Raw genomic sequence first — 27,037 nt, forward strand, 5'->3', positions numbered from 1 at the left:
AATGAATGATGCAGGTTTTCCAAGCAACAGGAAAAAGGTCAAAAAAAAAAAAAAAAATGGAGCAAAATGAAAGTGGCCAACTGAAATTAGTGGTAGACCATGAAAGATATTCAAATAATTAGTCACTACAGAGCACTGGCAGATTGCTTTAAATACAATAATCTGCATAGTAAATACATATGTAATACATGCATATAACCTGATCTTGTTGAGTGACATCACGATATGTTAATTGAAATGTCTTACCATAAACTCTTTTTATCAGCTTGAGTCCTTATTTATGCTATATGAAAAACTTATTAATTCTAGGCTGTCTTAAAAATTCTGCTTGTTTCTACTGTGTATGCTTTTCTTTCAACATGAAATATAGGAGCTGGTGGAGGAAAAGGACCATAATATTCAAAAGTGGCGTGAGGAGAGAGATCAGTTAGTAGAAGCTTTGGAAGAACAGCTCAAAACTTTGGCTTCTAATGCCATACAAAAAGAGACAGAAATAGCAGAACTGAGACAATCTGCCTTAAAGGATTCAAGCAAGGTCAGCTCTCCTTTCCTCCTACCTGATTAGCTACCCATAAATTCTGTAAGACTCCTGTACCTGCTCTTTGTATTCTGGGTGTGCTTCTGTTCTTGAACACTGTCGTATTGACATCATGTGCAACTAACCAAAAAAAGCACCAGATTTTATTTTTGTTCTTCAGAAACAGAATTTCTGTTAATTACTAAAATTTCAAATTTTTCAGTAGTTCAGATAAGCAGATGTCAGTTTGATGCTTATGATCCTACAGTCAGACTGGACATCTGTAGCTTTTTCCGATAATTCACAGCATTTCCGGATCCCAAGCTAGGCTCAATACTCAGACAGTAGTTCTGTCTCAGGTTTCTTACTTTCTTTGCTTTCTCTGAGGTAGTATCTACAATGGCATGAAAAGACAGAAGGGGACGTGGAGAGAGATTAAGGGAAGCATCAAAAAGCAGAGGGGGGATGATCTCTGGAAGTTGCATTTCTTATTTCAACATCCAGCTTTTAATCAAGATAGCCAATCTAAGACGTAGCATAGAATTTCAGAAGCTAAACAGAAGACTAAATGAGTTGTGCTCTTTTGAGAATGTTTGGATTCACTTTCTCTGAGAAGAAAGATGTTCTCATAGCAAAACTTCCCCTACAACTGCCGACTTTCTCACAGTACCGAGGATTTGGGAACAAATAAAAGCTCAGGTTATTATATCTTAAGAGAGATGAAGGCTGAAGCACATAAGTAAAATAGAAGAATCAAAATATATTGTATTACAACTTCCCAGGCAATTCTGTGACTACTGCACTTGTAACAGTGAAATGTTACTGTTCTTGAATAGTTAAGTGTTCTAGCCTGCAATTCTAAAACTGATGCTACTAAGTAATTGCAATACTGCTTGTGTGTGTTAATTCCTTTTGCCAATCCCACAACTCAGCAGTTTTTACTGTTTATTAGGATAATGCAACTGTGATAGAAGAGTTAAGAAAAGAACTGGCTGACAAAGATGACTTTATAAAGGAATTAAAACAACGCATTAACCACAGTAGCCCTCAGTGTTTGCCAGAAATACCTTTACTTGAAGAAAGACAAAGTAGAAGGAATGACTCTGTAAATGAAAAGGTATGATTATATTTATAGAAAGTCAGTACTTAACATCTTGTTAACCCCTTTTTGTTCTTCTGTTTTCCTAGGAGATACTGGAGCTGGAATCATTTTTCTTAGCATATAGTCCTTTAACTCCATATTCAGTGATGAGTACTTGTTGGTTCTTTTTGTCTTCCACTCAAACATGAGCTCTCATCTTCTCAAAAATATTTTATTTACTAGAACACCATCTCTCTGTGTACATTATGGAACTTTTCCATGCAGTTTTCCATGTATTCGTATGTGGATGCTGAAGATTAGGCAGAGGTTTAGCCTTTGGTGTTCTAACATAGCAGCTGTGAGCGTGCAGAGTATGGGGGGAATGGATGACAAAATGACCAGCGTTACAGATTTTGTCCCTAAATAATGTCTCACTTTCTCTCTTTTGGAGGCAGAATACTGCCTGAGACTGTTAGTGAGACCCAGTAGGGTGTATCTGAAGATCACACAATGAATAGATGTTACTACCTTCCCACGCTTGTGCTGTGTTTCAGCTTACGTGTTCATGTGGCGTCTGAGCTTGAGGTTTTACACTGTAGCTTTAGAAAACTCGAGATATTTTGGAGGTCTAATGCATAGCCTAATCTTTACTCCTTTTAAATATTTACAGCTTAGGAAACAACAAAGCAAAACTAAAACTGGAGAAAGTATTCCATTAAGATACAAAGCTGAAGACAATTATTTGTCACGTCGATGTACTAGGAGCCTCACTTCATTAAATGAATCTGAGGTTAGTATGAAACTTCAGATCTGAAAATGTTGTGATTGTATTGCTTTTGATAAGGAATGAGTAGGAAAAGATCTCATGTTCTCTAAACAATTCCCAAGTTTTAATTTATTTATCCCTTTCAAGGTGATCAGATCACCTGTTTTTATAGCCTTTGATAGGAATAAAAGCTGTTGAAACAATTGTGTGATGAATTTTTGTCAGGTGCTGTTGAAAACTCTCCTCATGTTAATGCTTATGAAGTGGCTCATGATTAGATAAGTTACTTGGAAAAAATTCATGGAGCCACTGAAACGGGCACAGCAAATTGAACTTATTTTCTTCCTCTGCGGGATTTCTGGATATTGTTTTGTTAGCAGATGATGTTAATCATTCCTATATAAGTTTTTAATTGCTAACTTTCATAAAATAGCAGTTACATATATTTTAAAAACAAAGTATTTATTAACCAACTTAATTCTTGGAAATACAGTGGGTGGTGATACTCCATTCAGATTCTTAGCAGAGCCTGATAAAGTGGCTCTGACTACTTTTTGTCTTTCTACAATCTTTGGTAACTTTTTGAGAGGAAGAAGACTCCCCTCAGGGGGTCGGAACAGTGTAAGTAGTAAAAGCTGCTAGTCTGTGTTTGGGACACTGGAGTTTGCTAGTTACTAGCAGCAGTAGAAGCAGCCATCTACCATTTTCTGATGCCCCCAGCAGCCTGTCTTCTATGTGTTCAACCAGCATCTGAACTCATTTTTGATATGCTAGCTGAATTCCTGCCATAGAGAAGGAGGAGTCCAGGTGATCTCAGTTCTGACTTTGTTGTTCCTGTTGAGAAAAACAGGATTGGGTGGATTGTGGACAGTAAGTGCTGCTGGGGAAATGCATACTGACATTTCCCTGTCACTTAGCTGTGCATTTGCTGCCATTTGACCATGAGCAGGTACATGATAGCCTTCAGCTTAAGTACGGTGTCATTGCTTGAATGCCTGTATTCTCTCCAGGGAAAAGATAGCAATGGAGTTCTTTAATGACTTGTACTGGGCTTGCACCTTGCCAGCTGGACCTTACTTATGTAAATAACATCTCTAGTGTAGAAGAGGAAGGGCAAATTCCCTAAGATTAAGCTGGAAGTTAATTGAACACTTGAATCAAATGCTCCTTTTCCTGCCCAGTTCTGACACAGCAGAGTTGAGATGAAGAAAATCGTGTCAGTTCTACCACCATTCTCTATTAAAAAAAAGTGTAGTTGTCTGTGCCCTTGAGAAAAAATGACTTGTAAAGTATCAGGCTTAGTTTAACATGGAGAACTTTTTTTGTGATCATAGATTGGAAATAATTTTAAATGTAACAAGTTCTAGGAAAGAGGGGTAAAACTCTGCTGTAACTGAAATAGACTCCTTCTGTTACAAGTGTTCTTACAGCAGGAAAATCGAATGCTTACATATCCTTTTCCAGATGCTTTATAACTTTTTAATCTCATGGCTACCTTAACACTTGCACTTAAAATTCTTCTGTGCTATCAGGAGCATTTGGAAACTGTCCTCGACTCTTCTGGAGTGTCCGCAGAAAATGGCAAAACTAGTCAGTTCCCAAAACCGGAGCTGGAAATCCCACTGACACCTCTGCAACCTGATAAGATGGAGATAAAGCAGCACGGCAGCATGATACCTTTAGGAGTGAAAATGCCTAAGGCAAAAAAGAAAAGAAGTGATGACATGGATGAGGTATGACCTAGACCCAACAGAAAACAAAATATCTGATGCCTTTTTACCATTCTCATTTAAGCATTAAAAAAATGCTATTTCTACCTCAGTAAAGTAGTTGAAGAATTTAATCAATGAACTGCTTTAATGAACAAAACTAATAGCCAAGCTCAGTGATAATGGTTTAAGAGAAGGGAATTTCTCTTAACTCCATTGTGTATTTTCTTTGAAACCTGTAGACATAAATCAGCTTTTTAGACATTGTGAGATGTCTAATACTGATATCTTAATGTCCTGTTTTTATAATTGAATGCTTATTTATTATTTGATTTACAGTGGAATAGTTACCACTAGCAGATACTTCCCTACTATTAGCAAAAGTTTTTAAAGTGTTCACTTTTGTGACATCAATTGTTCTTTCCAAAAGAATCATGGCTGAAACTTGTCTTATTTTCCCAGGATTTTGTGAAAAATGAGAACACGAAAAATACAAAATCTGTCATGGCTTTTAATTCACCCTCTGCAAGTGACGAGAAAATGGTTGTTTTTTGTTCTAGTTTTGAAGCTAGCTTGGGACTTCCTGTAATTGTGTGGTCACACGAAAGAAGCAGTGTCTTATCCTTATGTGTATACCTGAATGGGAATCTTACATGCTTATGAGCTCTTCCTATTAAATTCCATAAGCTAACCAAAGGGCAAGTCAGTCTGTCCCCAGAGCGTGTAATGGCTGTACTGTGTAATGATTTGGAGGGAAGGATATTGCACACTGAATAGTTGGGAAGAGAAGCTTTAGTGTATTATCGTGTGCTTTTGTAAGTGAAGCCCTTGTATTAAACTAAGGTTCATATCATTAATATGCATGGCAGTTATTAAAAACAGATGTTCACATGTGATAGCAGTATCCTTGGCATGGTCAGAGTATGAGTAGTAGATTTTTCCCATCTGTTGTCTTCTGTTTTGTATGTTTGTTTATTTTATGTAATTAGAACAGCTTATGTAAGAATCAACTCCACCGCTTGGGAGCTACTTTTAAAGAAACTACTGCTTTATTAAGAAACTGTAAGAAACGTATGCCTTGAAATAGCTGAGATTTTGACAACTCCCTAAAGGGTATAAAATTGTCTACATTACTTGCCGTTGTGGTATCATCAGCATAATGAACAGAGGTGTCAGTAGTAAAGCTCAAAATGTCAACTTAAAATAACGTTGAACTAAAATGAAGTTTAAACAATGCTCTTGTTTCACATGTTCACATCTCTGTTGAACAGAAATCCGGAAAAGACTACTTCCTGAGAAAGCGAGTACATGCTTCAAGACTGACTAAAAAGAAGGATGAAACACTGCAAAAAGTTGGAGATTTTATTCAAAGCTCTCCTTCTATTATACACTCTAAAGGTTGGTGTAGAATAAGTTTTATTCCATGTTTTCTAGACATTGTAGAATGGCTTGTTTCTGCTGTAGGCTATTAATGTATGTGTTCTTAGACTTGTCTGCCATGTTAAGTTGTCCTTTGATTTATGAAGTAAATGCATTCATTCGTCTCTTCAGAGATTCATTATTACATTTGTGAAAACCTACAAGTATACAGAGAAAGTTGGTTCTGTCTTGTGCTTCTGTCAGCACGAAAGTTAGGCCTGTTGTTTAACTCCTGCTGAAGTTTCTGACTTCCAGCGACTTCTGAGCCATGATTGTCTTTCATACTCCATTTTAATGCGTGCTTTAATCTGCCGTACCTGAACCTATAAACAGTTTCAGCTATAGAAGCAATAAAGAACCTCGATGAACAAATACAATTTCTGAGTATTTTCACTTAAATTTTATGTGTCATTTATAAACCAAGTTTGTTACGAAGCTTTTTTTGCATTCAGTGATTCAAAGACTCACAAAACCAGTAAGTTGATTGGTTTATGTATCAAAACAAATTTCTTCTAGCCAAGAAGCTGATGTCAGCAGTAAGTTCTCCTAAATCAAACGAACCTGAAAGTCTCGAAGAAGGAGAGACCAAGCCAAAACGATCCAAAAGGAAGCTGTATTCCACTGTCGTTTCTGGCCCTCTAGATATACCTGCTTCTTCGGTAAGCGATTATACTGTAGTCTTGGCTTAAAATAAACTACTAAGGAGTCCAAACAGACTGGAGGTTTCATCTATTTGCAGGGGGAGGTTGAAAGTACTGAGGTATTTCTTTATTCTACCAAGTCATTCTTGTTGGTCTTCCTGCTGTTCTGTTTTATTTTGTCCTCAAAGATCTCTGTGTTTGGCTGGCTTACAGTTTACTAAGTAGGTGATGTAGCAATCACGGAGATGTCTTCTAATTTGGAATCATAGATAATTTCAGTGTGTCGAAGTGGGATTATTCTACTACACGCTTTTCTAGAGCACAACTTAGACAGCTTTTTAGGTATGCTTAAACTATGATCTCCTGTCTAAGCCAACTTGCAAGGATCTGATGTGCCAGTTTCATGACTCTGTCAGCAGCTATTGTGCTAAGAACATTCTTGCTCTGTTGGAACTGCATCTTTTAATTATATTAGAGTCCTTTTTCTGTTCAGCATAGTGATCATTTGCCCATACTGTAATATCCCTCTGAATTTTTTGATGATTTGACGAATGATAGGGGCAGAAAAAATGTTATTTTTTTTTTGTTAGAGGATGAAGAAGATGAGACAATTTCTTCTCTCACTGTAGTTCTGAGAACATGGAACTGAACCGAGAACTGAAATTCTGGGCAAGTCATAGCTACAGGGATTGAGGCTAAAAATGTTTTCTGAAAGCTTCATGTTTCACAAAACAAGTATTATAATACTCTTTTGAAAACAAGTATTTCAAAATGAAAGCTGCCTTCAGGCTTTCCTCAGATGTGTGTGCTTTTTTAAGATAAACAGGATTTTGTACATTCTCCATATTTGTTCCTTGTGATTAAGCTGCATTAAAATGATCTCGGTATCCCATAGTTTTCTGAATAAAATATAATAAGCAAATGCCATTCTGAAATCCATTTAGGGGAAGAAATATGTTTGCGTGGGTCAAGAAGAGCTTGTCAGTCTTGTGTGAAAACATGAGTAACTTTTGAAATGTTTTCTTCAGGAATCTGAGGAACAAAAGAAGGAAAGTGATCATCTGATCATCAAGCGACGGCTGAGATCCAGAACAGCTAAAAAACCTTGAAGAAGCGTGTTTGTTCCCCTTTCTCAGGACATACTTTTATCGTAGTATTAAAACTGGTTGTTAATAAACAGTAACAGTTACTCCGTTGTGTTCTTAAATTTGTATATAGGTGTTTGTTGCAGAACGGCGGGAGAAAAGCAGACGACCACACCTGTCATTGACATATGATCAGCGAATCTCATTTATTCCTTGGCTGCGTGTACCTTTATAATACGGATAATTAGCTCATACATATTGCAACATATCTCTGTTTCGTTCGATTTGTTGGCCTCAATTATATTATATTGTGTTATCTTGTATTTCGATATCATATTTAGTAAAGTAAGTTTTTCCTCCTTAGATTGCCGCTGTTTTATCCCATTCCCCTTTTCCCCCTCCTTTCCGGGCCCCGGGGGGGGGGGCCCACGGGGTGGCTTCCCCTGTCACAGGCATAGGTAAATCTAAGTAACCCGTGACACCATCCAAAGCCAATCTTCCCTCTTTCTGCCTGAAACTGTTTCCCCTCCTCCTATCCCAAGTGACCCTGCTAACAGCTTTAGAAAGCCTTCATGCAGCATGAAAACTTGCCTGTGAGCAAACAAGCAGAGAGAGCAGCAAGGATTGCTGTTGCACTGCGTCACGCCGCTCACTGCCCTCTCCTCCCTTACAGGTTTCAAATGGAATTGGTCCCCAAACTGCCGCCCCTGATACACCGCAAGTCCTCCGGGAGCTTCTCTGGGGCACGGAAGCCAAAAAAAGATGAGACTTTGCCACCTCTTTCCAAGGGCAGGAAAGGTAAAGTGGCTTCCAGCTCCTTTCCACGGCACAGGCAACCAACTGGAGGTGGGCAGTCTCTTGCTGACCATCATCCCAGGGCTCTCACTTGTTTCAAACCTTCCTGCCGGCTCAGCATGGCTTCTTCCCCTTAGATAATGGTTGGCCTGTCCAAAAGGGAAGTGCTGGGTGTGACGTACCCCCATCCCTGGCTATGGCAGGAGGATGTGGGGATCTCAGGCCCTGCCCTCCCCCAGTGGAAGGGCAGGGACCCCAAAAGTCATTCTGCTGCCTTCTTGTCACCAGCCAGGTCCTCTTTCCCATAGCCAACGTCCCTCCTGCAGCCCCAAAACAGAGCTGAGCTGCAGAAAGGAGGCCCTCCTGTTCATATGCTCCCTTCAAATACTACAAGGCCGCAGTGAGGTCTCCCTGAAGCCTTCTTTTCTCCAAGCCAAACAAGCCCAGTTCCCTCAACCTGTCCTCGTAGGAAAGGTGCTCCAGCCCTCTGATCATCTTCGTTGTCGCCCTTAGCATTATTTGCATTTCTCTTTTGCCTTCCTAAAAAACACACCTGCTTCCGGGCACATTTCATCCCACTGTTAGGCCTTGTAAGAAGCACTATGGCAAGTCCACATGCAGAAAACACTGTCATTCCATTCAGTAACAGAGAAACCATTCTGCCCTTGCTCATGACTCTCGTCCCTGTTTCCTCCTGAACTGGGCAGTGTTTGTGGGCAATGAAAGAAATCCCCATATTCCAGAAAATAAAGACAAATAAGAAATAGGCAGAAAAGCGGCACTAATACTTTGTCACTGGTGGGAATCTCCACAGAATGTGTTGTGCTGAAGGTGTGAGGTTAAGGGATCATCACTCTCAAGATAAAAGTCATAGCATGGAAGATTTAGGGATGGCGTGCTGACTAGAAGGAATAAACAACACTTACCTTGTATCTTATTCATTTTCTCTCTCTTATCATCGGATATCTTATCCTCATCTACAAAGCTCTGAGGTTGTCCAAAGCCTGTTGCCATGAGCTTTGCTAAACGCAGCAGTGCTGTGGCTCAGAGGTATTACACTGGCACATCGCAAAGGAGAACTCCATAACCCAAGTGTAGAGGGAAGAAGAAAGGGGAACTGTTACAATTAATTACCTCCTCTAAATTGGTAACTGTAGGCTTCTTGTCACACACTCGTGCCTTAAAGCAGAACACCACAGATGTTGACAACCATGACAGGGATTTCTGCATACAAGCAACCACACGAGGCTGGGCACACTCTCCTGTCTCTTTGCCATGTCTAGAAAGACCCAGAAGAGCTCAGTGTTCTCTTGCTGTTAGTTTACATCCTCCAAGCACTTCCAAAGGCACGCTGCTCTGTAGAAAAAGCTGAGCTGCCCAGAAAGTTTGTGCAGGAAGAAGGCAGCAGTGTCAGTGCCCGTCATCCTGGGGGACCTGAATGCATTTGTGAAGAGAAAAGGGAAAGTAGAGCTAAGAGAGCAAAACCAACAGGCACTAGCAGTGCTGCCCACAGGGGGCGGGGCTTGAGGCAGGGCCTGTGCCAGAGGGGGGCCTGGCACAGTTAGGGCCAGCTCAGGGCCCAGAGCAGAGGGGGAGCAGGCAGAGGCAGGGCCTTGGGGCCCAGGATGGAGGAGGACCAGGCACAGCTGGGGCCAGCTCAGGGCCCAGACTGGAGAGGGACCCAGCACAGTTGAGGCCACTGCAGGGCCCAGGTGAGAGGGGAACCCAGCACAGTCGGGGCTGCTTTGGGGCCCAGGCTGGAAAGGGGCCTGGCACAGCCAGGGCCTTGTGGCAGCACTCAGACTCTCCAGTTCAACCGTTAACCATAACCTCAAATGGTAACTGTAGTGGAAGGCAGGAGCTGATACAGCTGCTTTACTCTGTTTTAATTTTCCAAAGAATGGTGAAGGACTCGAGCTAGTATCCAAAAAAAGGAATTTCTGAAAAAAAAACCCAACACAAATCTAAACAAAAAATCCCAAATACACTTTTCTGAAGAACAGGATTCACAAAATGTTGCTATGGAGCAGATCTCCAAATAGAGACTCTTTCTCTTAGACAGCCAGCTCTAACATGAGATTAGGGAGGGCAGCAACCAGGCTCTCCCCCTTTTTTGCACATATGAAGTGCTTCCAGCTGTGCTCCACAGCAGAACATCTTTCAATGAAGATTAAAGCCTGTGAAATGAAAGAATCCATTCCTATTTCTTTCACATTTGTGTTCATTGACTTCAGTTCCAACCAGGTGGACTCGCAGTGTCTTGCAAGTGACACCTGGAAGCAGGTACAGAGTGGAGACCCAGCACCCTCAATCTCCAGGTGAGTAACAGCAGCCAAGGAGGCCTTTGGGCTCTGCAGGGTCCAAGTGTGGAGCATTACACACAGGAACACCTGAGTATAAAGACAGTGGCAGAGCTGTAGAGCTAGCCATAACAGAGAGGCACAGTGGCTCAGTTAATTTCCTGCAGTAACACAGAAAAAAAGAGCCATGAGGGAAATGCAGATGCTTTCTGCCTTCCTCTTTTGTCTCATGCCTTCTGCCCCCATCAGAGGGGAGGAATGAGCTGCACTTCCACAGAGACATTCCCCTCACAGCCACTCACACCTCAGGTGTGGAGGAGCTAGCTGGGGCTGCTGGTGGCAGCTGTGGAACACTGCCATCTGTGGTGCCCCATCCTACCTTTGACACTGTGCAAATGACTGCAAGCAGAGATGTAGCAGAGGGAACACAAAGCATTTAATAGCTTATCAAACAAAGCAATGAGTAATAGAAATGACAGTATTTCCAAAGAAGTGGCAGGGAACTGGGGTTCTGTAGCAGGCTTTAGAGGCTCTGCATGGAACACAGCCCCAGGACACAACCCATCAGCTGCTGGGGCAGCAGCATCCTTGTCAGTGGGGGATGTCGCCAGTGGTGGACAGGGACAGAGAGAAGCCACACCTTGATGTAGCTCTGCATCTGCTCCTTTCCTGCTCATGTCCAGTCCTTTCATCTATTGCACTTTCAATCTTCTGTCCTTCTTTCTTACCTTTATCCTTTCTTCTTTTCTGCTCTTTTCCTCTTCTTAAGTTGTTTTACCTGTATCTGCTTTTCCCCTCTTCTGTTGTTTTACTGCTCTGGTCTGCATCCGGTGTCTGCACCACAGCTCTAGGTTGGACTTTGTGTTGGGATGGAGAAAGGTTCACAGGGCATAGATTTGTACAAGAAGAGCTCTCGTGCTGTGCCCAACAGGTGATGAAAAGGAGCCCTCAGGACCCAGGACCACAAAGGCAGCTTTTTTTCCCAAAGGCCACAGCGTAAGCTCGTGTAACTGGGAAGGATTCTGTTGTATATCTCCTGGAAGTGCCTTTGAATGAATAATTTTCTGATTTGTTCCCAATTGTTGCTCAGAGGAAATGAGGCTTTTATCCTTGTATCTTTGCAGGAAGACAGAGAGGAGGGAACCTGTCTGGTGAAATGCTCAGGTGCCATTTCCTTCCTTGCACCAACAGCCTGTTTGTGTCCACGCGATGCCAGTTGTCCTCCTGACAGTTTCTACTGATGTTTCCCTGAGACCTTCTGCTAAGCTCTACTGTTTCTGTTTTCTCAAAGCTTTGTTAGGACTAAAAGAGGAGTGGATAACAGATGGAAGGATCTGGCCTTCTGCTGGATGATAGCCACCTGCATGTCATGTTCCTGCTTTCTCTTTTCCACAGGTGGCATTGTGCTTCCCAAGGAGCATATGGACCTTTTAGATGGGAGTGCACAGCAATGATCCAACAGGGTCTCAGCTTCCTTCCTGCTCTGCACCTGAGTGAGGGACACCGTGACCTGCTTAGGAGGCAAGATGTCATGTCAGGGAGGTGCGTTTTCCTTGTTTTTTTTTTTTTGTCATCTGTGCTTTGCTGTGCTGTGATATTTTTTTGCGTTGCAGTGCTATGGTTTTCTTTCCTATTTGGTGTTTTCTATGTCTTATTCATTTATTTATTTTTATAATTTTTTTCTTGTCTTTCCTTCTTTTGACTTGAAGGGGTGGAGCCTGGCTGCACCTCTCTTACAGCTCATTTCAGGGGGCTGACTGCCCTTGGGTGGGATTTTTTTCTGTTGATTTCTCCTCTGTGGAGTTTGTTCTGTGCACTTCCATCCTCAGAGGTGGGTGAGCCATTCTTTCCTTGCCTTTGTAATATTGTGCTAGTCTTTCTGCTGCTACAGATAGTATGTGGTTGTTTTTTCTGGGTTTTTTTTTTTTTTCCTGGGTTTTTTTATACTTAGATTCCCTGGTCTTTGGCTTGCTTTTTTCTTTATTTTTCTTTGTATTGCTTTTTTTTTTTTTTTTTTTTTTTCCTTAATTTGCTGTGTCATGTTCTCCTTTATGGTGACATTTGCAAGAGACTGTGAATTCTCCTGGTTCAAACTGCAGTCGGCTTCATCAAATGTGTAAGAAATATATAAGGGCTGCTGAGGCCAGGCTAGATTTCCATTTCTTTATGAACTGGGGTGTTGCTGCGGATGCGTTTATCTCCTGTTTTGTCTCTTGTGCTTGTTCAAGAATTTTAGAACATACTATGTCAGTGTTTGTTTCTATCCTGCTTTCTCTTCTCTCTGGCAGGTCAGCTCATGCTAGAAGTTGATGGCATCACTGTATGAATCGAGGTCAGTTTAGGAGCAGCTGCTGGTGGAAGGAATCAAGTCCAGGCTAATAAATGGAAGCATCTCCTGGTAAGGTGTCAGAGGCGGCAGTAATGATGTCTGTCATCGTAAAAACCAGAGGGCAGGCTCATCCAAGTTCTTGCTGGCTGATGTTTGGGAGTATCTTGTTTTCCAGCTGAAAGATAAGAAAGCTAAACATGCTGAGCCGTTACAGCTTGAGCTGAAGTTGTGAATGTGCTCCCGGATGTTTCCTTTAGTGGTAAATCATGTTCTGGCACTGTGGTAGTCCTATCTCTGTCATGATTTGGAGCACAGTGTCTGGTTGCGAGCCTTGTGTGCCTGTTTCCATGAACCTTGCTTTCTTTCTGTCTTCAGAGTAAGGGCAGGGTGCTTCCTTGCTTTTGGTGGATTCATCCAGGAGGCTTTCAGAAGGCCAATTGCAGTATTCATAACACAGAGGGACACAATGGGAATGGACTGTTGTTACCACCAGGCAAAAGTTTCTTATGTCATGAACAATATAAACAAAATTCTTACTTCTGGCCTGGCCCTGAGCTGCTGCAGCTTAAAGGCTGTTTGCTTTTGGGTGGCCCTTCGTGGAATTACCTGATGAATTTTCCCCCAATTTTTTAATGGCATTTTTAATGGCACTCATAGCTACTAAATTTGGGAGAGGAGTTAGATAAGGTTAGGGTAAGCTGCTTCTTTTTTTTTCTATTCTCCTAGGTGACTGTATTTTCTGCCAGTGCTGTGCTAGCTCTGTAACCGGGGATGGTCCTAATGCTCATGAAAAGGCTCTACTGGCAGCACAGAATTTGACCATTGGGCTGCCTGCTGGATTAATTTCTGTAGATTGAACAAACCATCTCAAAAAGCATACAATCAGTTTATTTTTTGAAAGGCTGTCAGCTTTTGAGGTCGCTGAGAAGTCTTGGTTTATCAGTCACTAGCAGCTTGCTGGAGCTTGAAGTAGTTGAATCGTCCCTTACAGAGCTGTTAAATAAAACCTTCTAATTACTTTGGCATTGTAGCTCTGAGCTAGGCTATACCGCTGGTGTGTGTGCCTGTGCTGCAGATGCCATCCTTCCTCATCCTTCTCCTCCTCCTTGGCAGAAGGTATCACCATCAGCTTTCTACCTCACCCAGCAGTTGTTCTCTGAGCAGAGACTTGGTCGCTTCCCAGTTTCTCTGTGGCACCCCCCTAGGCTGTTAGTTCTCTCTTTTTCTATTGGTGTTCTGTTTAGTCTTCAGTTTGCCCTTAGATGCCAGGCCACTTGAAAAGAGTTTTCAAATCATATCCATCCTGATTTCTTTACGTGTTGTCCTTTTTAAAAACAAACAAACAAACAAAAAATCAGCAACAACAACAACAAAAACCAAGAGGAATACTCTGGAATTTTCTATAGCAATCACCATTTCAGACTTGTCCATTATTCCTTTTGAGGCTGTTCTCTAATTTATTTAGTTCAAGATCAGTCCCCGTCCTTTGTTCTCCCTGCTTTTCTGTCCTGTCTGTATTTATTTGTTTTTCTCTTCAGCCTGCTTTCCTTCCAGTGCTGACAGTCATGGGGAACTCCTAGTTGTGTCAAGGAAAATGAATGCCACAGCACACATTCCTTCTTGATGTATAGCGGGTGCTGGTGATAGCAGAGCCCCTGTTCTCTGTGAGCAACTTGTGCTTAGCCTGCATTCGTTGATCTCTGATCTGCTAACCTTGTGAGAAGATGAAACAGAGCATCCAGCTACTTCACTGGGATTGTGGTTTGCACTGCTTTGACTTTAGTCCTGCAGGCCAGTGATGGACAAGGCAGAGGTGTTGGGATACTGAGAGAAGTGTTTGTGTTTGGAACTCTGCATTTTTTTATTTTTATTTTTTTCTTAACCATCACTGGGGACTGCTTCAGTTTAGCAGAGGAGCCTTAGTGGCGTGGTTGCCTCAGGTGTACCTGATCTCATGATGGTATGTGGCCTTTTGGCAGAGTTTGGGAACTGACACCTCAAAACAGTGTTTAGAACTAGTTGCAGGTGATAGCAAGGCTAATCCAGTAAGGTTTTGATGAATCTGTCACAGAAGAGTTACCTGTCCTTATGAGCATGGCTGGTGTGTGGTATGTTGCTGCGACCTTCCTCCTTCTGTGTTTGATGAAGTAGATGCTTTTTGGTAGGGACGTTAAGGCTTTGGATGTGATAAGTTGGAATCCTATTGTGAGCCCAAATTCAGCAAACAGTTACTGCTTAACAGGGGCCTCAGGCATATGTTTTAAGTTTCTCTGTTTCCTGTAGGACTTAAAAACATGTTTATAGCTTTGCGGAATATATATGGCACAAGGTGTGCTTGAGTATCTTGTGTTCTCTTTGGCAAGGACGTAATAAAAACCAGTCCTGGATGTTTGGTGAGGGAGCAGTGTTGAGAGGGGCGAGCCAAGTGGTGGTAGGAGTCCTGAGCCACCTAGTTTCTGTGCCTCTGTGTGGAGCTTTGTGCTTTGGAAATGCCCAGATTAGCTTTGGCTAAGCCTCTGAGCTTCTGGATGCTTCTCATAACCAGCTCAAACCTCTCAAAAGCTTGAGGATTGTCCATCGCTAATTTTCAAATGAATTGCATGGGGAAATGAAGATAAAAACCAAAACCCTCAAGTAGAAGTACTTGTTATTTTAAGAATAGAAAGGATAATGAATATGCCAGTAGTGTTTGATTGTTATGGAGGAGCACAAAGTAGTGGCCAGGAGATAGGAGAAATAAGGAGGAATGTCTCTTGGTTCTTTTCTCTAGGATCTTCAGGAACTGTTGATAAACGTAAAGATGGGTAATACACACATAAAGAATGATAGTGGTTTTAAGGGTTGGAAAAATATTGTGAAGCACCCGTGTTTCGCCCCAGATTAAAAGATTTGGAACTCTCCCAGAGTAGAGAACAGTTTGTCTGATTTCCATTTTGCTGAGCAGTTCAGGCCATCAGAGAGGACTTGCTGGCCTCTGGACAAAGGGAGAGTGTGAAGGAGAGGAGGAAATAAAGATGTTAAGATCTGTGAAGAAGGATGAATGGCAATGGTTGTTTGTCACCTTACTGCCCTTCTTGTCTCCCTAGAGCCCAGCTGACTTCCTGGGATTGCTGAATAGCTGCCTCTCGCTGCCTTTTGCTGCCTCCTACCTATCAGACTAAAAACCAGTGGTGTAAAACTGAGTGTGAATTTAGTGGGGTAAGTCCTTGAGTAATCGTTATTTCCGTAAAAGGCATTGGATGTCTCAGGATGGAAGTCCAGGTACCTGCCCAAGTGTATTACAGCAGTCATGGAATTTCTATTTCAGAGACTTTTTCAAAGCCCTTCAGATGGAAAGGCAAAGGGATGTGCAACTTTGGAGTAGTAAATGGTGCATATCAAAATGTAAAGAGGGCTAATTAATGTAAACAGACTCCAGTCATGTCGGTGTATAGCTTTCTTTAGGAGGGTACTCAGGAATTCTTTTCTGACAATGAGTGATAGTGTCCCAACTCCAGGTGCGTGCTCAGCTTGGAAATGCATGCACATAGCTTTTGCTTGGCCAGCTGCTTTGAATGCATCGCACTACATCATCTTGTCTTGACCTCTTTGCTCCCTCCATCAAAAGTTTTGCTCGGTCTAGACTCGTTGCAGGTGCTCACTGTGTTATCTTGACCCACGTGAGATCAATACAGAGATGAATACAGAAAATTAAGTAGGGTTGTGCAGCACTAATTTGAACGTCTTAGGGGAATGATCGTGCTTAGGATAGGGTATCTTCCACACTGCTGATTGTCATCGTCGCCCACCCTTTGTGGGACTCAGACTTGTAGAACTAGCTCTTTGAAGAGAGGGCTCCCAAGGTATTAACCCATGTAAACTTCAGAGTACCAGGTTGTGTGATGGCATTTATGGGGCAGAGCCCACAGGGAATATGCCTCTGTGTCACTCAGTCTTGTGATGACACAGCGCCCGCTGCAGCCTGGGGTCAGTGGGACTGCAGGCACAGCGGCATGGAAGCTGAGCCAGCCACAGCCTGGTGCGTGCTGTGCAAGTTGCCCTGCCTGGTGCTGGGCTTAGTGCTGCCCTGTGCTGATGAAGGCAGCCTCGGAGTGGTGTGGGGCAGCACTTTTTGCAGCTCCCTGCCAATCAGGACCCCGACCAGCAGCAGGTTACTTGTGTGAGCAGGGGCGTGGGGGGGAGCCCATTTCACTTGCTGTTACAGCCTCAGAGAAATGTGGTTATTTTTAAAATGAAGCTTCTGACTGCCGGAGGACTCGTGTCATTCTCGCATCCCACTTTAGTGGATCCTGTCATGTGACTTGAAAGCACAGGCTGAGAGTGCAGGCTTATTGGATTTCATTTGATCTTTCCTGACGACAGGAACCAATGGGTGGCTTCCAGAATAGTTCAAGATGTCTCTGTTAAGAGCGAGTTTTACTACACGTAACTGGAACACCAAGCTCTTGATATTGTGCTGGTGATTAAAGCATTCTTTCCAATCAGCTGAAGAAATAGGCTTAGGAACACAGAGCATAATTCCTAGCTGCAGTAGATGATAGTGTAGCTTGAAGAAGTGTTCCCGTGGCGGCTCAGGTAGTTTAGATCTTAGTAGCATCTGGTAGTCTAAAGTGTGACTAATTCAGCTGATGTACTTCTCTTTGTATTTTTGGCTCTTCATTGTTGGTGGGTAATTTCAGCAACCAGCCCAGCAAAGACTACTGGTTGGCAGATAGGCTTCTGTACTTAGCCTTGGAAGGCAGAAGGATGCAGAGAGTAACATTTTGCAGAGTGCAGAGTGATTATAGAAACTGCAGAAGGTCAGCTTTGATAGGGATCATAGAGTCATAGAATTGCTCAGGTTGGAAAAGACCTTAAAGATGGTCAAGTCCAACCATAACCTGACCAAACGTACCCTAAACCTGACAACCTGCTGCCAAATCATGTCCCTGAGCACCACATCCAAATGGTTCTTAAACACATGCAGGGGTGGTGACTCAACCACCTGCTTGGTTTTTCCTTTGAGGAGCAAGCTGTCAGAGATGTCACTGCAGGAGCTGGTGCGGAAGCTGGACAGAGGTGTGTACTTGGTTTTCAAGAAGTTGCAGGGCCTAAGAATCTGCCTGGAGAAAGTGATTGTGGGGAAGCCAGAGACACTGCAAGTTCCATCACAGCTGCCACAAGGACTGTGGTGTTAAATCTCATAGAATCATAGAATTGCTCAGGTTGGAAAAGGCATTAAGGATCATCAAGTCCACCCACAACCTAACCGTACTAGCCTAACTCTAACAGCCCTCCACTACACTTTGTCTCTGAGCACCCCATCAAAATGATTTTGATGATACCTTTTGCATACCCCTTTTACCTTTGCCTTTTCTTCTATGTCACTTACCTTTTGCCTTTCCTCTGTTGAATTTGCCCTCAGGTTTTTGCTTTTCGCACTGCCATTTGCTTTTGCCCTTTGCCTTTGAATTTTGCATTTTGCTTTTGGTGTTTTCCTTTTGTCCTATGTCATTTGCCGTTTTCCTTTACCTTTGGCATTAGCTTTTTCACTTTACCTTTTGCATTTCCCTTTTGCCTTTGTCTTTTGTCCTCTGCAATTTTCCTTTTGCCTTTGCCTTTTGCTTTTTCTTTTGCCTTTGTTGTTATGCACTGTCTTTAGCCATAGCCATTTGCATTGACAAGTTGCCTTTGCATTTTCAGTTTTCCTTTTGGCTTTTGCCTTTGCCTTCTCTCCTGTGCCATTTGCCTTTTTCCTTTGCTTTGTCATTTTGCCATTTTCAGTTCCCTTTTGCCTTTGCCTTTTGTACTAACTGTCCCACTTAGCTTTTGCCTTTGCCTTTTGGAATCTGCCACTTACCTTTTGTCTGTGCATTTTTCTTTTGCCTTTCGCCTTTTCCTTTATGCTTTGTCTTTTGCTCTTTCCATTAGCTTTCACCCGTTGTCTTTGCATTTTCAGTTTTTATTTTGTCATTTCCCGTTGCCTTCTGTCGTATGCAATTTGCCTTTTCCTTTACTCTTTCAATTTTCCTTTTTCATTTCCCTATTGCCTTGGCCTTTTGATCTATGCCACGTACCATTTTCCTTTTGTTTATTGCCTTTTACCTATTGCATTTTACATTTGTCTTTGCCTTTTGCATACATATTACATTTTCCCGTTGGCCTTGGTGGGTGCATCTGCCCTTGTGTTTTGTATTTTCCCTTTGCCTTTTGCCTCAGCCCTTGGCTTTTGACCTTCCGTTTGCCCGTTGCCTTTTTCTTTTGCCCTTGCCTTATAGCTTTGCCGTTGCATTTTGTCTTTTCCCTCTGCCATTTGCTTTGGCCTGTTGCATTTGCCTGTTGCCTTTGCCTTTGGCAGTTTGCTTTTGCTTTTGCCTTTGCCTTTGCCTTGTGTCCTATGCCATTTTGTTTTGCCATTGCCTTTACCGTTGCCTTTTGCCCTTTTTATTTTTCATGTCTTGCTTTGCTGCTCCGTCTATGTTCCCATGGATTGCTTTTGAGTTTTGGTTTTTTTTTTTCATATCTGTGGATTCCTTTATTTTTTTTTCCTTTTCCAGTCTTGGCATTCTTTTATCCTTCACTATGCGGTATTCCTTTTTGTTACTCAGTATTTCAAGCCATTTTGCTTTCTTTACCTTGGCTTCTTAGTTCTTCAGCTTTCATTTCTCTTTTTTGTTTTATCTTTGCTCTTTAGTTTTTCTTTTGAATCTTTACCTGCCCTTGTTTTTGAGTGTTCTTTGTTTCTTTCCAGTGCTCAGCACTGGTGAGCTTTTTTATTGTTTCTTTGATATGGACTCTTTGCTTTGACATGATCTTGTGTTCAGGTGATTTGCTTTACTCTTGCATTTCTAGACCTTTTTTTGCTTTGCTCTGTTTTCCTTCCATGTTTCGTTTTCCCCTGTTTGATTTTTTATAGTGCTCCTTTTACTTTACTTTCCATGGTCCTTGTTTCATTATTGTTGCCTCTTTGTCTTTCCTGTTCCTTTATTTTCCTTAGTGATTTTTGATATTGTTTTTCTTTCGTTTCCTCTTTGTGTGTCCTGCCATTCTGTCTCCTGCCAGTATGTGTTTCCTGCTATTGCGTGTTTGTCTCCTGCCAGTGTGTTTTTTCTTTCTGTCTTATAATACTTCTCTGTTTACTCTCATGGCTGCTTAAATCCATCCCTTACCTCCTTCTTGGCATGACTGCAGATGCTTTGCATTCCTACAAAGATATGTTTTGTTCTAAATGTCATCCGGAGACCCAATCTGGGCTTGTCACCCTGATGTAGCATCTCTGGTTGAGGCAGCAGCATGCCCTGTAGCTACCCATTCCTCCTCCCTGGCATGGATGTATTACTTTTTGTGTCCTCGAGACTCTGTTTGCATGTCTGCATTCTGTCTTTGATACTACTTTTCCCTAGTGCTTTCCCTTCGTACATTTCCTCAGAGTTTTTCCTCATTGATTTTTCTTAGTGTTGTTGCTTATTGTTTTTCCGTACTGTTGTGTTTTTTTTATTTTATTTTTTCTTTTTTTTTTTGTTTGTGTTTGTTACCTGCCAGTGTATGCCTCCGGTCAGTTCGTGTCTCCTGCCAGTGCTTGTGTCCTGCTACTTTATGTTTCCTGCCTGTGTTCCTCTCCTTCCAGTCTGTTTTTTTTTTTTCTTTCTTTCTTTCTCTCTTTTCTTTTTCTTTTCCTCTTGTCACTTCTGAGATTCATTTCCCAGTATCTAGCCTTACCTTCTCTGGTGGAGGTAGCAGCATGCCCTGTAGCTACCTATTCCTCTTCCCTTGTATTGTTGGTGATATCTTAGCCTTTTTCTGGCTCTGTTGTCATCTCTGCATCACCATGGGAGTGCATTCTTTTCCTTATCCTTTGTTTGATCTGTATTCCTTTGTTTGTTTCAGTTGTTGTTGAATTGTTATTTTGTTGTTGTTGTTTTTTACTTATGCTGTTTTTTTCATTTCTCTTAATCTCTGAATTTTATCTCGTTATCACTTAGCCTAATTTATAGCCTGCAGTTCTTTTCCCCGTGTCACGTTCAGGTTTGGAACCAGTCAGCCTGGGGTTACACCTCCCCATGTTGCATCTTTGTTGTTGCTAGGGAAAAGGAGTGGTTCCTTTTCTACAAGATACTCTGAAAACATCTGTACTAAATGCACGGGGTTTGATTTTGGTTGGGGAAAACAAACTGCTTCCCGTCTTACTCCCCCGTCACTTCCTTGGAGCCTTTCCTACTGCTTGCATTTGCAGTTCGTCTTGTAGACATGTAGTTAGATAAGAGCATCTCTGCTTTCCTCGTCCCTTTCCAGCTTGCCCTGATTCTTCTGCTGCTGTCCTGCCTCTTCTGCTTCTTTCTCTGGTTCTCCTTGTTAAATAAATTGCAGCCCAACCTTCAAAAAGGAAAGAAGAATTTAACTGCAGTGACCCATGTCCTTATCCCACTGTGGTCTGTGCTGAAATGGCTATTGACTGAATTGGGAACAAGGCTGCCTTCCCCCTGCTTTCACATAGCCTCTCTATGGCATACAATAAGTGGGGTTTCACAGGTTGCGTGAGGAGCAGCCAGGTCCAAACCTTCCCTCCTTGTCAATGCAGTGGCTGGGGAGGTTTCAAAGCTCCTTGGAGCCAGGGAGCTCTTTGGTGGAGCTGACGGAGGAAGGTCCCACCTCCATCAGGGGAAATAAGAAGGAACTCTGCCATGCAAAATAAGGAATAACATACCAAGTGGGGATTGTACAGTGAAGCAGGAAACTGATGCTCTGTTGGAATATGGAATAAAGGGGGACTAAAAGAGGGAAACTTAAAGCTAGTTTATAGAAACAAGTAAAGGATAGTTAAATTTTACAAGTAAAAGAAACAAGGGGCATAGGAGAGCAAAGAGGATGCAGCTAAGGAGTGAGACCTCACGGACGACATCAGGCAAGGAGGAGAATAACTACTTGTAAACTACCAGAAGAGGAGTTTCATCCCCCTGATAAGAACAAGAGGGGGTCTTCATGCTAAAGACCTACTGAATATGTATCAGAATTCCGAGAACTACTGACTATGTATTAGAATTCTGAGAAATCATTGACTATGTATTAGATGTACCTATATCTGTGTCACGATTTTACAAGTTGGTGTGCAAGTTTGGTGGAGCTATCCCCCTTGCACCCGGCACTGGAATAAACATACCTGCTTTATAACCCATCTCTGGATTATAGAGTTTTATTCCGCAAGTCAGGATGAAATGCATTCATTTGGCTATGGCTTTTTGGATGCAGCACTGCTCAGTAGCCCTGGGCTGTGGGAGCACTGACATGATGCAGCGGGATGCCACTGGGATGCAGGGACAATTCCTGCTTTTCCGCAACCCAAACTCAGGTCTTGTGGAGGCCCCGGAAGGAAGAGTGCAGTGCTGTGCAGTGTTACTGGGCTGGGGATGAAGGCTGAGGATGACTCATCCCCACTCAAGGGAAGTGCTGTGTGTGGCTGGTCTCATGCGTGTGCCATGGACTCTTTCCTTACCGGAACACACAGGAGTTTTGAGGCACAGCACTGAATGACTGTGCTGGGTTTTCCAGAGCCCCCAGGGCTTTGGGGACATTACTGCCACCATGTTGCTGTGCCCTGGCTGCTGGTGGGTCTCAGTTCATTGCTGTCCCTTTACCCCCCACCGCTGCCATCCCTAGAATTGATCCCTAGCTTGATGCCTTGTTCCATCCTCTTCCTGGTGACTCTTTAGGACAAATAGGGACAGAGCCACTGGTGTCTCCCCGCCTTGTAGGCCTGGGGATTGTCCTGAGTACCCAGCATCACTCTGCTGATGAGAACCAGTTTCTAGGGTCTGTCCCCTGTCCTCAGCTTGGCTGGGGTCCACCCGTATGGAATCACCTGTAAATAAGGGATAATAGGGACAGCAGCAGGACTGGGGGCTGCTGCAGCACCCATGTGCATCCAACCCCTCAGCATCACATAGGAGACCCCCTCTACTTGCTCAGTGAAGAAATAGCCCCCCCCCCCCCCAAAAAAAAAAATCCCCGAGTGACTCATTTGGGGCTAAAAAGGCAGCAAAAAGCAGAAGCTTGGGAAGTGTGGGAGGGGCATGGGAGGCCTTTGCTCCTGTCCCCATTTGGGGTAAGAAAAGGGGCTAAAGGGTTGCAGAGTGGGACCCCCTCAGCTGTCTGCCCCCAGAAGCTGGAGGGGGAGGAAAGGAGAGGGAGAAGTGGAAGATGAGGGGGGAAATGAGGACACTTTGAGTTTGACAAAAAGCCTTTCATTCCAGGAAAGAAACGCTTGGCTTTGACTCAGCAGCACTCAGAGCAAAAGCCATCCCCGTGCCCGCTGTGACATCCTGCCAAACTTCTGCCCTGCAGCGCTTGGCTCACCTTGTTGCCTCTGTTTCCCCTCGTGCGACGTGCAGTGGTGCCACCCCCAGCCATCCTCAGGACCCACAGTGAGTCTGTTGGTGGCCAGTGTGTCACTGAGTGACAGCATCAGGTGGGAATGCATCAACATAGAGCCAGGGGAGAGCAGAGCAGCGCTGGGGTGGGGGGAAGTCAGCCCCAAGGGGAAAGTCTCCCCCGTGAAAAAAGTGGGTCATTTAATACCTTGCGTGAGATGCTGGAGAACAGGAAATGAATGAGCTTAATATGTGCCACCTGGGTACTTCCTGAACGTCCTCCAACACCACAAGTGCTGTCCAGAGCTCTCCAGTGTCCGCTCGTGCTCCTTGCAGTTCCCCAGTAAGCTCCCATTGCTTCCCAGTATTGTCTAGACTCTCTTTGTGCAAACTCTGTATCCCCCAGTACTGCCTGGAGCCACCACAGTGCTGTCTGCGTCCTTCAATAGCCTCCCAGTGGCACCAGTACTGCCCAGTGCCCCCAGTTAACACAGCCATTGTACAGTACATGACCATCTCCTTCCACGAGAACAACACAAGGCCACAGAGACGTTGACAGCAACGATGGTGCTGGAGACATTCAGTCTGGAGGAGCTGCAGCTCTTGGTTCACTGCAACCACTCCAGCATCCCCAGAGGTGGGCATGGAGGTCTGGGTGGCCTTTGGTGCTGCAGGAATGACTGCAGGCAGAGATGTACCCAAGTGAGCACCAAACATTTAACACATTAACAGTCTAAACAGTAAAGAAATGACAATATTCCCAACCATTTCCAGGTAAAGGCAGAAATCTTCCTTTTACACTTTGTACCTATTAAACAAAGAAACAAACACGTGCTGAAATCACAAGTGATAACCTTGCTGCCAGTACTGGTTGACCTGAGTGATCTCTCCAGAGGTGCTTTGAAGTGGTTGTTCCCTTGGCAGAGGAGAGAAGTAAGCTTCGTGCTTGGGTACTTAAAATAAAGTTCAGTGTTCTGGGTCTTCCAGTGCGCCTGCCTGGGGAAGCAAGCAATTCTTTGGGAGAAACCATCACATTTCTCTTTCATTTGACAGAACTCGGTGCAGTATCAGCTTAATGTGAACACTGAGGTCCATCTGCAATTATTTTAGAGAGTTTTGTGCCACACAACCCGACTGTTTGTTTCATCTTGCTTCAGATGGAATGGCTGACTTCCTGACTGGCATCCTCACTCGAGCAGAGAGCCACTTGGGCTCCTGTCCCCGTGACCTGGATGCTGAAAAGAAGCTGTGGGACTCAGCCAGGAGGGATCTGTCATTTCATTTGCTGGGAGGAACCAGCAGGCCTACCTTGCCAGTGTCCAGAGTGCCTGCCTCATTTTTGGCCAAAGTCAGCAGTAGATGGACTCAGAGCTCTGTGCATGTGCCTCTTCACTGTCCTGCTTGGCTGGTGGCACTCAGGGGGGATTTTGTGAGGTGAGGTCTCTGCTGGGCGATTCAAGCCCAACACATTTGAAGTTGAGTGGCAGACAGTATGTATTTTGATTTCCAGGCTTGTGACTTGGTAACAGGGACTGGCAAGTAGGATGGAGAGGGCTCTCTGGAGATTTTGCCCTGTTGCTGCACATTGCTGCCAGCACCACAGCAGGAGGCAGATGGCCATACATCAGTGGTGGGATGCACAGAGAATGAACACCTGCCTGCCCATCAATAATTCCCCAGAGACCACAGTCTGCAACTAAGGAGACAGAGTGACAGAAAGCATGCTGTAGGTTTGCAGTCCACTTTATGTCTAGCACTTAGAGGTATGTTTTGTCTGAACTGTCTGATACTTTGGTCAGTTAGTGCTACAGAACAGAAGCAGACAGTGACTTCTGTATGGGCAATTGATTCTAACAAAGAGAAAAGCACTGCAGGAAGCCTTACCTCCACCTGCAGAGAAATCAGTTCCCAGCCCTATGTCAGTTCAGTTAAGCATCACTGCTCCTTCCCCAAGGAGGATCCTCTATGAAATGCAATAGGACAAAATGTGAACCTTTCACAATGTATCAATCCTTTCAAACCAAGGCATCTAGCATCTCAAAATGACTACTGCTCGACTACCAGGTCGTTTCAGATCACATAGGCTTCAACATCTGGGAAGCCTCTGTTATTAAAGGAGAAAAGGGCTCATGCACTTGAATAAGGGCCACAACTTTGGGGACAGCAGCTACTCCCATTCTTTTCCATCTAAAGCTGTAATTTAGCTTTCACTGCATCTACTTCATGCAGCCATTCATTAGTTCTGCAGTGCACTGAATGGTGCAAAGACTGTGGATCAAGGGAACCAATCTAACCAGTCCTTAATTTCCTGATGAGAAATCTCTCTCAGTCTCTTGGAATAGCACTGATCACTTGGAGCACATTAAAGTAAAGCACCCAGGAAAAAGGTGGCAAAAGTTGAATCACAGCGCCGCCTGCTGGAGACCGACATCTCGAGGGAAGCAGGATGGGTGTTGCAGCCAAATGTGCTCCTCCACCACTGGTTTTCTGAGACGTACCCGTGAGCACCACACATTTGTACGGTCTGTCTGTCCGTAGAGCTACAAAGGCAGAAGCAGAACATCTATATGGTTTGTTGCAGCTGTGGGTTGTGACTGATATCAGTCCTTGGATCTGTTACACTTCACAATTGCGTTCAGAGTTTTTTCAGGTCATCCTGGCTTTCTGGTGCTCCCTGCACAGTGACACCATCTCTTCTGTCACCCCATTTAGTCAAACTGACTGTGATTTGCATGTAGCTCCTCCACGGTGCTTCCAAATTCCTAACAAAGTGGGAAATGAGCCAAGGGACCCATCTGATATCTGATAGATGCTGACACAAAAGCAATCTGTCATAAAGCCCTTTGCACTGATGCGATTCAGTGTAATACCTAGCATGGGTTTGTTTACCTTTCCTTGAGACTGCAGGTCATTTCTAGCAGTAACAATGCTTACTGCAGGTCACTCAACACCACGTTATGACTATGAGTCTTACTTGAAATCCATTCCTAGCCATGAGAGCTGGGCAGTATTTAAATAGCGCTTCTTTGGAGCTCAGGATTGGTTCATCCCTAAAGGTAGGAAATAGGGAAGGGGGGTGTCCTGGAAATGGGTGATGCTGAGATGGTGGAGATGCTGAACGCCTTCTTTACTTTGGTTTTCACTTCAAAGACTGCCCCTTGGGACTCCTGGACCCTGGAGGGAAGAGAGAAAGCCTGGGAAATGGAGAGCTTTCCTCTGGGTGAGGACGGGGTGATCTGGGAGCATCTGGGTGGGATCAGTGTGCACAAATCCATAGACTCTGATGGGATGCATCCACATGTGCGGAGGGAGCTGGCAGAGGTAATTGCCAAACTCTGTCATCTTTGACAGGTCTTGGAGAAGAGAAGTGCCTGAAAGCTGGAGGAGAGCCTGTGACTCTGCAGTCTTCAGAAAGGAGCAGGAGGAGGATCTGGTAAACTGCACGGCAGTCAGTTTCACCTCTGTCCCTGGAAAGGTGCTGGAACAGTTTGGTCTGGATGCCTTCTGCGAGCAATTGGAAAGGAAGAAGTTTATCAGCAGTATGCAGCTTGGATTCACCGAGGAAAAGTCATGCTCAACCAACCCTGCAGCCTTCTATAATGGCATCACAGCACAGAGTCCATTTGGAGACCTGTGGCCTGCAGTGTTCCCCAGGGCTTGGTGCTGTGTCTGATCTTGTTCAGTATCTTCACTGATGACCTTGAGGAGGGGATAGTGTCCATGCTCTGTAAGTACGCCTATGATACAAAGCTGGGAAGAATGGCTGGCACACCTGAAGTCTGTGCTGCCATTCAGCAAGACCTGGACAGACTGGAGAGCTGGGCACCAATAAACGTGAAGAGGTTTAACAAAAGCAAGTGCAGAATCTTCAGCCTGGGAAGGAGTAGCAGCAAGTATCAGTACAAGGGCATGGAATGTTGTGTGGGCACCTGGGTGTGCAAAGGAGGCATGGTGGCACACATAGATGCCCATGCACATGGGTAGACAGAAGGACAGGGTTGCACATCAATGTGTGTGCACAGTGTTATTCAAATGGCTGGGGTCATACAAGT

At 43.8% G+C, this 27,037-nt stretch overlaps 1 protein-coding gene across 1 annotated transcript; it reads left to right on the forward strand.

Moving 5' to 3' along the window:
* The first annotated feature begins 8 nt into the window (after positions 1-8).
* On the forward strand, positions 9-21,793 carry LOC116653214 (kinesin-like protein KIF20B). The gene is made up of 11 exons (XM_085531945.1): positions 9-14; positions 371-535; positions 2,269-2,388; positions 3,897-4,097; positions 4,536-4,616; positions 5,345-5,471; positions 9,575-9,725; positions 10,248-10,331; positions 11,709-11,855; positions 12,602-12,711; positions 15,729-21,793. The coding sequence occupies exons 1-10, from the start codon at positions 9-11 to the stop codon at positions 12,621-12,623; spliced, it is 1,104 nt and encodes a 367-aa protein (XP_085388071.1). The 3' UTR covers positions 12,624-12,711; positions 15,729-21,793.
* Positions 21,794-27,037: the final 5,244 nt, after the last annotated feature.

This window comes from Coturnix japonica, unplaced genomic scaffold, assembly GCF_054131305.1.
Source record: "Coturnix japonica strain WE unplaced genomic scaffold, WE-NBRP24 Scf046, whole genome shotgun sequence".
Classification (NCBI taxonomy): Eukaryota; Metazoa; Chordata; class Aves; order Galliformes; family Phasianidae; genus Coturnix; species Coturnix japonica.